Genomic DNA, 12,487 nt, shown 5'->3' with positions numbered 1-12,487 from the left:
GCCACAAAGAGAGAAATCTGCTCACCTACAGTGAAATGAATGGAACCAGAAAATATTATGAAGTCAAGTGAGCTGGACACAAAAAGACTAGTACCGCGTATTCTGTCTCCTATGTGGAAGCTAAGAAACATCAACCTAGATGCAGGATAGTGATTTCTAGAGGCTGAAGAGAGGGAAAAAGTAGAAAAAGGCAGCTTAGATTTGACCAGCGCATGCTCTATGCGTGTGTGGGAATAGCAAACTGAATCTGTGATCATTATGCATGGTTAATTCGCGTATCTGTTTAATTTCACCAGCTGGCTTTGCACTGAAGCCCAGTGCAAGCTGTAATGTTTACAAATGTGTTTTAACCTTTGAAGGATGCTGCCGCCTGCCTCCCAATCTGACACTGTTTTTTCCCTCACTTCTTTATTCTTATAACCACAGGTCTTGCAATAAGACCAAAAAAGTGCTGCAGGCTTGAGAACAGCAAGATGAGTTCAAATCCTGCCGGGCTCGGCTGGGTCCTGGGTGAGACATTCAGTGACCTTCACCAGTTCCATCAGGCTAGTAACTGTTTTTTGAGAACCAGTGGAATAAGTTGGGGTAAAAAGTGGGAGAGGAATGGGGCAGAGGAAGAGGGGGAGGCACACAAGAAAACCATGGCTTGTGAGGGGCAGGAGCCAGCGACACCTGGCTGTGGGCAGAGGGTGTCCAGGCCAAGGGCAGGGCAGGTGCACAGGGCCTGGGTGATCCGAGAGCAGCTGTTTGCCCCGTGCAGCCCCCGCCCCCGAGGATGCTGTGTGGGGTCCCCTAATCCTCGGCTTCCTGGAGGGAGTGGAGGAATTCTCCCCTTTCCTTTCATGGAGACTGAGACCTTGGTTCAGAGGTCCTTCCCTTCAAGAGGGAGATTTGAATGAAAAAAAAGGGAAAAACAGAAAAGCAGGGTCCCTCAGCAGGTGTCCGCCCCTCACTCCGCCTCCCTGCATCCCCAGAGAGGCTCCCCTTCAGGCCTTTCAGAGCAGAGCACCTGCTGGGTTTCGGGTTGTTCTTTGTGATGCGAGGGACCAAACCCAGGGCCTTACACTGGCTCTGTGAGGGCTCCCCGCCGCTGCACTCCCAGCTTGGGGTTTAAATGCCCTCCTGAACTGTCCATGCAGAGCCACTGGATCCCCCAAGGACTCGTGGTCCAGTGTCCATTCAGTCCACTCTGTGCCTGTGGCCGTCCCCTGTGCAGCACTGAAAGTCCTCTCCCCAGGAACCCCTCAATCCTGCATCACCCTAACATATCCTGAGGTTGGCCCGGCTCTGGAACTTCCCTGTAGGACCCGTGAGATCCTCACTCCCCACTCGGGGTTCACCTTGGAGGTCGCTGTTTGGAGCCCCCACACTGCACAGGGATCCTAGTGTGACTGTGCTGTGTCCCCTGCCCTCTCAGGAGGAGAGGGGCTGCTTCACTGGGACAGTTCTACCCCAGATGAGGGGCTGTGCCTCAGGGTCACGGGGGGGGGGGGGGGGGGGGGGATGGGAAAGTGGAGCTGGATCTGGGGTTAAGCCCAGGACTGAGCCACGCACGGTGATCTGGGACGCCGAGGCAGGAGGATCACAACTTTGAGTCCGGCCTTGACAATCTAACAAGACCCTGACTCAAAATGAAAAATGAGAGGGGTGGGGAGTTGGACAGGGAGCCATTAGCATGTTGTACCCGTTAGAGTTAAATGAAGAAACAGAGACCTCAGTGTATGATATTTACAGTCATTTATTTAGTGCCAGACCCAAAACACAGGTCCTTGATTTCTAGAACGAGGCTTTTGCATTCCTAGTGGTTGTAGCCTGGGGTCCAGTGATACTGGAAACAGAAATTCTTTAAAGACCCTCCTTGCCTTGAGCTAAGAGCTGATTTAGATTATAATTTATCTTTCATAAACTTCTTTTGCAAGTTTCTGGGAATGCTGACCAGCTGAAAAGAACCAGGAAGATATTTGAAAATGCCAGTCACCTCTAAGAAAATTGGTCCATAAGCAGTGTAATCCCATGGTTCCCTGAAGCCCAGGAGTGACCATGTGCAGAAGGAGGTACCCACAGCCCGTCTGTCTGCACCTCCGCTTTCCCCAGGAAGGGGCACCCTCCTTCACCTGCTTTAAGGTGAACTCTCCTGTACAGCTGCTCCAAGTCTTCACAAAATGAAAGAGACAAAGGAGGGAGGAGACTGAAGGCTGGTTCCTCAAGGTGTCAGGACCAGTGACACTGGGAATGTAGGTCAGAGAAGAGGCCCTGGGTTTGATCCCCAGGACTGCAAAAACCCACCCCCCAAAAAACCCCTCAGGTTTGGCAAAGCCCAGAGCCCATTAGTAAGGCCTGAGAGGAGCTCCTGTTTGGCCAGTGAACAAGGTCTCCCAGGGGCTCCCCAAAATGACCCACATCCTCCACACCACAGCCTCACCCGTGCTCGATGAGCCCACAACCCTGCACTGCTGAGCTGCATTCCCAGCACAGACATCTTTCTAGTGCAGATGGTTCCAGGACCTTGCCCACCTCCACCTGGGCCTGGACCTTTGTGCCAGAAGGGTGGGAAGAGTCAGCCCCAAGCAATCGCAAAGGTATTTTTTTTGCCTGCTTTGAATCCGGGAACAGAACAAACAGGCCCCAGAAGCAGCTTGCACAGAGCACTTGCTGTCCTGGCTGAGATCAAGGTGATCCTGTGAGGCCCAACTTGCTGCCGCCTCCTCCCCATCACCAAGCCACACCCCGGTGACTCCAAGGACCCATTTTTGGTGGGTGGAGCCCTGGGGACCTGCACACTTCTCAAAAGTCTCACTTCTTGCCGCTGTGGGTTGTGTGGGAGATTAAGTTCCCCTCCAATCACAAGCTCTGGGAGGCACAGGTCACCTCTCAGGACAGTGCTCCAGCTGCCTTAGGCCCCCTCATTTCAGATTTCTGCCACAGGGGAGGCCAGGGAGCTGGCAGACTGCAGAGCCAGCTGTTGGTCACAGTCCAGATATGTGCTCTCGGGCACCCTCGCTCTTTCCTCTGGGTGCTGCTTAAAGGGCTGGCCCTGGAAATAACCCAAAACTGTTGGCCCATAAAAAATCCATGGTAAGGGCTCGGGGCATCACTCAGTGGAGAGCCAGTGCTTAGCCTGCAGAGGCCCTGGGAGAAAAAAGAGTAAGGGCCTCGGTCCCCCCAACTAAAGCAGTTTTTTGTCTCATTCTTCTTGTGAATGTGTCAGTGCTCAAGTGACTTGGAAATGTTTAGGGCAGCTGGAACATATTTGCTACCAGGAATAGCCTAGGCCAGAATTTCCCAAGAATCTCCCTTAGCTACAAAATCAACACATCTCAACCTTTTCTTTAAGTTCAGGGAGTGTTCTGTGAACATTGCTTAGCTTAAATGAGGACTCTCTAGTCTCTTCTGTAATACCGAAAACGTAATTCCTAACCCAGATGGGAGGAGAAGACGGAGGCAGGCTCTTGCTCTCTTGCTGCTGGCTTGGTCTGTCTACCAGGAATCTCCACCTGCTCGGGATTCCCACAGACTGGGAGTGCCACCCTGGGCCACTCTGGTGGGCCACCCCAGCCGTAACTTGCACAGATTGGACACTGCTGTTTGTCCCGTGCCTGCCGGGACCCTCCTATCAATCCACACAGGGCTTTGCTGTATTTGCTGCTCCACTCCCTGACTGTCCCAATACTGGTCACAGTGTTGCGTGGGTGGATACTCAGTCCCAGAGCGGTTTACCGTGGACCTGGCATCCCTCCACCTAACTCGTCAAAACCCCTCAATGGGCAACTCCCCCGGGGGCCTCTGTTGCTCTCCTGCCTCCTGGGACATCTCGGGTTTCTATAGCTGGAGTCCTCTTGGTCATGGGAGCAGTGATCAGATGGGCTTGATTTCTTGCACTGATCTCTTACTCACACTTCCTTGGAGGCTGCAGCGTGGATGAGCATGAATCAGATAGGAGACCAGGCTTCGGGAAGCCTCCTTCCCCCCTAAAGCCAGAGCAGGGTCACCACTTCCTCCCCAGGGGCACAGCCTTCTTGTGCCTCAGGAGCCTGTTGGATTCTGAAAAGCCCGCAGTTCCAGGTCTCTGGGCACTGTGCCCACTTCCTCGGTGCCATGTAGCCCTGCGGATGATAAAGAACCTTCGTGAGTCACTGTGCGCTCCGGTAGGGAAGGCGGAGACACTCTCTACTCACTTTTCTATGCCAGATAACCTGGTCTTCTCTACAGAGCAGGATTTTCTTGGCAGTGGCTGGACTCCGGTCCCCTTCAGGGCTGGGCCTGACACATCCAGCATCCAGCATCCAGCAAACAGGATCTGCACACTCTGCTCGTGGTGGAGCTGTGCCAAGGGATTAGCTTGGTGGAGCTGCGATGTGACGGCCAGCCTGGGGCCTCTGCAGCAGCCAGGCTTTTGAAGCTCCTGCCACCCTCCGCTCCAGAATGCCCCCCGGCACCTGCTGCCTGCTCTTCTCCTTGCCTGGACTCTGGCAGAGGCCAGGGGACACGAAGTCCCTGCAGTGTGTGCAGCACTGGTTTGAGCTGGCCTCCTCTTCCTGCTGTTCTGGGTTCTCTGGGGCTCTTAGAAGGGTTTTAATAAAGATCACCCTTCCGAGAGCTACAGCCATGGGAAAGGGAAAGCAACTACAGCCACAGGGCAGCGTGTGTGCCTCCTGCATGCTCTCTCCAGCAGAGGAGGAGGCACGCCGTGACCCTTGTCCTGCGTCGCACAGTCCAGCCACAGCAGTCCACAGCTGCATCGGAGCTGGCCCCTAAGTCTGCAGCTTCCAGGCCTCATCAGCACACCTGACTCTGTTTCCATAGGGCAGTGAGCAGGGCCTCCGCACACTTAGGTGGTGACTTGAGTATTTGTCCTTCCTCCACCCACACGTCCACCTGGAGGCCAGCTCGGTGGGACTGTGTTCCTCTCATCCCCTCTGCATGCTTTAGCCTGGGTGGTGTCTGGCACACAGTAGGACCTCAATAAGGATTTGATGTTGACCGATGGATGGGCTCTGTCCAGGCCCTTTGTATGACTTTCACCTGCCAAATCGGAGAGATGCTGCTGTGCAGAGAACAGCTGATCCTCGCCGGACGCCGCCGCACAGGGCTGGGCCTGGGTGCGAAGCAGACAAACAAGGAGAGCAGAGCTGTGAGTCACTCTCCTGGCTCCTGCCCTTGGCACATGGAGCAGTTACCTCACCCACCTCCCACCTTCCAGGCAGGAAGGAAGGCTCGATTACTCACCTGTCGAAAGCTCAGCCCGCTGCAGGTTCTTCGCAAATGTCCAGGAGGCCATGCTAGGAGTCCAAAAACCACTATGTAACCCCATGCACACGTGTGACCCTCGTGTGTACGTGGAGAAAGGGGGAGAAGCATGAGCCACCAGTGAGTGCTGTTCATAGTGGGTGTCCCTAAGAGCGATGTAGGGGAATGAGACTCCTGACCTACTAGATGCCCGGTACAAGTTTGTGTTCTCTAAAGACAACGAATGCTGGATGTGGTGACACATGCTTGTAATCCTAACACTCAGGAGGCTGAGGCAGGAGGACTGTTTCGAGTTCGAGACCAGCCTGGGCTATAAAGTGAGCTCAAGGCCAGCCTAAACTGCATAGAGAGACCCTGTCTCAAAAAAGACAACTAAATAAATAAATAAATAAAACCAAAGAATGAATTTCAAGAACAGAGGTTAAGAGCAAAATATATTTATTAAGAGAAAGAAAGCTTCTGACCCCGCCTTTTCCAGGGATTTTATAGAGCAAAACCATGAGGTGAGGCAAGTCTGAGGTGCAGAAAATGTAGGAACCTGCAAGGTGAGCATGACGTGGGATAGAACTGGTTAACCAATAAGATTAATTGCTCAGGCAAAATTGATTAAATCTGGGACAAATGGGGAAGAGAGTCACATAGCAGGCGGGCATGCTTAGAGAGCAGTGACTTCCTGCAGGGGGATGGGATGGTGACTCCTGGCCTTCTCAGGGTGATGGACACCTATTTAGAGTACCAGTCCTTAGAATGTGGATGTATTTGCTTGATGTTTATCTCGAGGTTTGGGCTGTAGCAGAGGTGTCTGTCTCCCAATAGTTGCGAGGTATCTGGTGTTCTGCACTGGCTCCTTTGAGCGCCCAGCCCTGTCTGACTGCCTGTAACAAGAGAAGGGTTGGTTTGGGGGCGTGGTGTTCAGGGAAGGGGATTCTTACTTTTGTGTAGTGTACATTTTTTATAGCACACCTGCTTGAAGTAAAACCTGCTATAAATCTTTTTAAAATAAATTCTCCCAGAGAATCCAAAGCAGTTGTGCTGTCTCACACTGTTCATGTTCTCTTTCTTTCTTCCAAACCCACCAGGGCCGTAAATAGACCAAGAATTTTAAAAAGCCTGATTAAAGCTGCAGCCCAATGGCTGAAATTGAGGATGCAGAAGTTGCTGGCTTTGGATGTCTGTGGACCCCTGAGGAAGGAGGTTGAAGGTTTCATGGGCTGAAGGGCCACATAGCTTGCTGGGTTCCATGGACATGAATAACTCCCCTTTACAACCTGCTTCCCCAGGCCCCAATTTAGCATCTGAATGACAGTCCTTGCCCAGCAGCACATAGTATATAGTGACTCCCCCAAATATCAGGTGGCCTCCGAATTCCCGAGGGCCACCTTTGCTGTGACTAACAGGTCCTGGAGACTCCTGGGGTGCACCTGCAGCCAGGTAGGGGAGGGTAAGAGAGATCAGGAGGGAGGGGAGTAGTCAGCGGTGCCCTGTCAAAGCTCCTTCTGAAGAAACCTCTCCTCTTGTTACTGAAACCATGGGTGCCCCGGGCAGTGACGTCACCCTAGGCCAAGATCCTGCTGGCCTGCAAGGGTCCTCCACCTGTTCCCACAGACAGCGAGCAGCTTTGGATGGCTTTCAGGAAGGCCCAGGGAGTCAGAGAGCTACAGAGGGAAGAGAGTGTTGCCAGTGCGGAAGTGACACAAAAGGCCAACGTGGACACTGTTTCCCAGGGGAGCCAGCATGCTCCTGCAGGCAGCGGCTGGAGCCCTGCATGTTCCTAGTTGGGCCACATATGTGAGCTTCTGGCTGCTGCTGCTGCTGCTGCTGCTGCTGCAAGGGGCAGGGCTGGGGCCAGAGTCAGCAGAAGATGCCAAAGTGCTGCCCACTTGGCCACCTGGCAACCAGTCTTAGGTCAGGGGACAAAGGAGAGACTCAAAGGAAATATGTGGGGTGAGGGAGGAGCAAAATAAAGACCTGAGGTGCTAGGAACCCCAAACTATAACCCCTTAAACTTCCAGGACAGCCACGACTGAGCCTGAAATGCCAGTTTGGTGAATGGGTGGAGAGGAAATTTCTCTTTGGCCAAGTGAACGTTGGAGCAGCACAAAGATAATTGCTTCTCCTTCGAGCTTCCTCAGTGTGGCATCATCAAGATTGTCCCAGTGAAGCCCAGAGTGATGGCAGACACTTGTAAATCCAGCCCTCTGGGAGGCTGAGGCAGGAAGATTGCAAATTGGAGCCCACCTTGGGCAACTTAGTAAGACCTTGTTGCCAAATAAAAAGGGATTCACAGTGTAGCCCAGGGTGAAAGCCCTGGGATCAAGCACCAACACTGCAGGGGGAAAAAGTCCTATTTCAGCTTCTGGATGCGGGAAAGAAGTATTCTCATCAGGGCTCAGTTTATGGGGACCCCTAAGGGGCAAAGAGATAGGAGGAAAGGCAGAGACAGAGACAAATGCAGACCCAGGAACGTGAGCACAGCCCCTCTGTCCTGAGCAAGGAGAGCCAGGGAGCCTCTCCGGCCATCAAGGGACAGGTGTGGCTCTGTCTGATTTCTGTGCCCGGCTGTTTGCCTAGGTAGACCAGGGACCTGGTGCTGTGTGTCACCGCTCTGTCAGTCTGATCTGGCACCTCAGTTCTCCCCTGACCCCAGGGCCAAATGTTCCCTCGCTCTGCCACCAGCCTGGCTCCCGGGGGCCCCCCGCCCACCCACCTCCACCTCCGTCCTCATGGTGCCCTGGCTCCTATGGCCTCCACCTGCAGGGCCACCCTCCTCCCTCAGCTGCCAGGACCAGAGCCCACCTTGCTGGGACTGGGTAGAGCCACCATCCAGCCCGCCCTGCACACCAGCAGACCAGCTTCCGGCCTCTGCTGCTGCTCCCTGGTGACTTCCTGCACTTGGGACGCCATCCACACAGCCCCACCTACACCTTCCTCCCTTCCTTCCTTCCCCCCACCTAGCACCCCTACCTACATGCCCTGGCATCTTGCTTCCTTTCCTCACCTCCCCCTGCCAACATCAGCCCCATCCATTCCTCTGAACCCCCGTCCACACCTTCCCCCATCCATTCCTCCCCGTGCTGCCAGACGCCCACTCTCCTCCCTGCCCCAGGGCTGGCACAATGCTTTGTTCCTTTCTCTCCCTTCCAAAGTCTCTACATCGTGACTTATCCAGGGCTCCCTTATTGGATGGAACCTGAGAGCCCGCTGAGCGGAGTGGCAGTGCAGGCCTGGAGCACCACTGATGCCCTGCGGCAGAGACAGGAGAGAGAGGGAGGCGGCAGGTGTGAGGTCAGAGGCCTCACCTGAGGTCAGCCGCTTTTCCGAAACACAAGTTGCCCCTGAGGGTGAGACCAGGCTGGGGTAAGCCAGGGGGCCACCCTGTCTCAGGTCCCTGAGTGCAGGTCACCCCTAGGCAGTGTGACCAGGCACCTCTTTTCTTGCTGCAGGCCAGGCCAGGCCCTCCCAAAGCTCCTTCTGCTGTGCTCAAGCACCCTGCCTGATAGATAAACCCCATGGCTGTTTGCCAGGCATCCACTGTACCAGCTCTGCCTCGGCACTGTATATAATACAACAGTGGGTAAGAAGACACAGCACCTGCCCCCAGGACTTGCTGTCCGGAAGAGAGATAGGCGATCAAATAGGACACAGGTCCCATTCCTTTATAGCACTGTGCTGGCTATAGAAGGGACAGGTGGCTATAAATACAGGAGCCAATGAAAGATAAAAGAATCTAGAACCAGAGTGAAACAACTCAGCCAAACAATGGCTCTTGTTCAGCAGGCCTCTGCCCTGCCGCCCAGGTCCCTGCATCTCTGTTCTGCCCCACCCCAGAGCTACAGGGCAGTGGCCAGAGTGACATCACCAGGTGGCAGAGCCCCAGGAAATCTCTGGGAGGTTGCTAAGGAGATGGAGGTGCAGATGTTCACTACTGCACTGCGTGAGGTAATATGACCTGTCACACAGCTGCACAGGTGGCCCGGGCAGGGCCGAATCAGAACAACATGACGGCCACCTAATAAGGAACCATGTGACCCAGCAAGGATTAATGAGGGGAACACACACACAGCAAGCAACACAAAGAGACAATACAGGCAGGGTGCAGGGTAAAGAAACAGAACCAGGTTCAAGGCACGATACTGTCCGAGTAATCAGAAACACAGCCAGGCTGAGGCAGGAGGATCGCTGTGATCTGGAGGCCAGCCTGAGCTGCATAGTAAGGTCAAGACCAATCTAAACTACAGAGCAAGACTTGGTCTGTAAAACAAAAATGAATCAAGGTGCCCCAAACTGTGCTACATGTTTTACAAGGATGAATCCATATAGAGATGTACAGATCGAGGTAGGCACCCACACGTGGCATATTTACACATGTATATATCAAATACATTATAGTGGGTGCCTCCTGGGGAAAAAACAGAAGTACAGATTAGAGAAGACTCGAAGGGGACAAAACCCAGCCACCCCCAGCACGAGAGGGCTCCTGCACGGATGGGTAATAATCATGAGTCACGAACTCAAGAGAATGGGTCCTGGTCTCGTGACCCAGCACAAAACAAGGTGATAGCAAGCCACGGACTTGCAATCACCCTGACTTAGTGGGGGCACTGAGGGTGGTTTCATGGACTCTTTCTCAGGGATTTCAGGGATTATTTGAGAATATTCTCCATGTTTAAGGAATCGAAGGCTCAGAAAATGAGTTGTGCCCCTTTTGCAGCTCCCTGGTAGCAGCAGGAGGAAGAGGTTTGAGCGGGTGCTCGAGTCCCTCTCTTTGCCCCATTCTGTTTCAGCCCCGTGAGCCCATGTGGCCGGCATTTACTGAAAGGCCCATCTGTGTTCTCTCAGCACCAGGGACCCTTGCTTGTGTGGAGTGCACGGAGAAGCCCTCCTGGGGAAGAAGCCTGTCCAGGCTGACTTTCTCTCTGCTACTGCCTGTTCTCTCCTCTTTCCAGGACAGCCACCTGGAAGCCCTGATGAGCTTACTGCCCTACCGGGCAGGTAGGGGCAGAACCCAGCCAGGGCTCTCCCTGGCATGCATCCGGCTGAGGAAATGATGTCACCCATCGGCAGTGTGGGCGCAGGAGCAGTGGCCTGGAGGTCCTGTTTCCCACAGCCTCGCAGGACTCACTCTGACCATGGTGTGGCTGGGAGCCGCTGCTCCATGTGGGTGTAACGTGTTGATGTCAACAGTTTTGCTGCAACCCACAGACCCATAAAACTGCTGATGAGAAGACTGGATGGGGTATTAACAGGGGTCAATCGTCAAGGTGTGTCGCAGTCAGTTCTTTTTTTTTTAGCTTGGGCAAAGTGACTTTATTAGAGAAAGCCAGGGTTGCATAGGATTCAAGAGCTGGCATTGGGGCCTTTCTTCTTGCCAAAGGTGGGCACCACACTGGCAAAGCACCATTTGTACTGCATCTGCTTCTTGACCCTGCTTGTCATCTTCTCTTCCTCTCCTTCCTCCTCCTCTCTCCTCCCCTCCCCCTCTCCTCTCCCTCATCTCCTCTTCCTCACTCCTCCTGTTTGGCCATCTTTGGAGTCTGACCTCTCACTTTTCCAGTCCAAGCTAGGGGACCATGGGCTTTACCTCCAAGCATGCGACCAGCTACATCCAGAGTGGCCAGGGCTTCCACCCCACCCTGACCCAGGGGGGCCTCATCCTCCAGCCATTTACCTGCCTGGAGCATGGCTTGATCTTCCGGCATGATGCCCTCCAGTGAGGCCACATGAGCCTTGATCTGGGTGACCATCTTTTGACCAGTCACCTGGAGTGTGTGTAGGTCCTGGGCACGGACCAAGAGCTGCATGTTGATGGCTGAACGGCTAAAGGCTGACCCAGATGCTGCTATCACGAAGGTGGAATCCAGAAAAAGGAAAAGTGAGAGTGAGCTATCCTCACTACTACACACCACCTCACTACACTAGCAGTCATTTCTTGCAGGGGACAGTATGAGCACCACAGGTCAGGGAGCCCCTCAGAGAAGCTGCCTTCCAAACAGGTTTCCAGTACAGCTGCCCTCACATTCTGCATGGTCCAGTTGTTTCTTATCATTAAGCACAGGATGTATACACAGGCGGGAAATTGCACATAGCACAAGGCTGAGTTTTTATGAATTATAAGACCCATGTAAGCAGCACAGAGCATTCCTGGACCCCAGAAACACCCTTCCCATGCCACGGGCCTTTCAGATTATTCCCCCTACCTCCCTGAAGAATACCCACTCTCCTGGCTTCTAACATCACAAGTGAGGTCTAGAGCCCAGTATTAACCCCATCAACACTGAGTCAGTAGATGTCGGCAGAAGAAAAACTGCACCAGCTGACTTGGATTTGCTGTGGATTGCGTCTCAGCTGTCTGCCAAAGGTCCTCATGTTAAAAGGCAAAGTCCCCAGCTGGGTGCTCTTGGGAGGTGGTGGAGCTGTAAGAGGCAGGACCTAAGGGGAGGTTTTTATGTTATTGGGGGCAGTGGAACCCCAGTATTTCCTTCTCTCACTTCAAACTGTGATATTAGCAGCCCCTGCTATAAGATGCTGGCATCAGCTCAAAGCAACAGCACCCATGGACCATGGACCAAAAAACATGCTGCTTCTCTTTGAAAGCCGATTCACCTCAGGTACTTTCTATGGTGACAGAAAGCTAGCTGACATGGATTCCAACTGACTTGGACTACAGTGCTTCCAGACATCCCTTGCTGGTCTACCTGGGCACCAATTCTATCTAGTGCTGGGCTCTGTGTAACTGACAGGTGGAGAAATCTCTGCACGAGGAGGAGCTAGTGACAAACTGAATGAAAGAGGAAGCAAACTGGCAGTGTTTTCTTCTGATGGCTGTGTTTATCTTCAGGTTGAATCTACAACAAATGTCACTCAAGGTCAGCTCCTGCCCAGAATAATATGGATTAAAACCACTACTCAGCTCTGACAGCCGGTATCACCTCAGATGCAAAGCCTTTCAGAGTGAACTCCTTCGGTTCATTCTAGCGAGTCAGAGTGTCAGAAGCCGCATTTCCATCCTGGAAGCAGCTGGACACACAGAAATAAGTGACTCCCTTGGTCACTAAGTCCCACAGTGAGCCGGGGGAACCTGGACTGCCAGCCAGGGACCCAGGCTGGCTCCAGTCTGCCAGACACTGCCTAGCATCCATGGGCACCTCCCAATAATTGGGGCTCTTTGCTGAGTGACCTGGGCATAGGTTCGGGGTGTAAAGTGGGCACCTGGCATCAATTCCTGGCAGTTTCCTCTGAG

At 53.5% G+C, this 12,487-nt stretch overlaps 1 protein-coding gene across 1 annotated transcript; it reads right to left on the bottom strand.

The window, feature by feature from the left end:
* Positions 1 to 10,487: 10,487 nt before the first annotated feature.
* Positions 10,488 to 11,382, bottom strand: LOC100714429 (ubiquitin-like protein FUBI). Its single transcript, XM_003476944.3, has 2 exons — positions 10,756 to 11,382; positions 10,488 to 10,714 (listed from the first exon to the last, which is right to left on the bottom strand). Exons 1-2 carry the CDS (start codon positions 11,046 to 11,048, stop codon positions 10,585 to 10,587), a joined length of 423 nt encoding a protein of 140 aa, XP_003476992.1. The 5' UTR covers positions 11,049 to 11,382; the 3' UTR covers positions 10,488 to 10,584.
* Positions 11,383 to 12,487: the final 1,105 nt, after the last annotated feature.

Source organism: Cavia porcellus, unplaced genomic scaffold (assembly GCF_034190915.1).
Source record: "Cavia porcellus strain 051 isolate PalLab524CR breed Dunkin Hartley unplaced genomic scaffold, mCavPor4.1 scaffold_14, whole genome shotgun sequence".
In the NCBI taxonomy this organism is placed as follows: Eukaryota; Metazoa; Chordata; class Mammalia; order Rodentia; family Caviidae; genus Cavia; species Cavia porcellus.
Note: the sequence above shows the minus strand (reverse complement) of the source record. Positions and strands in the feature narration are given on the sequence as shown.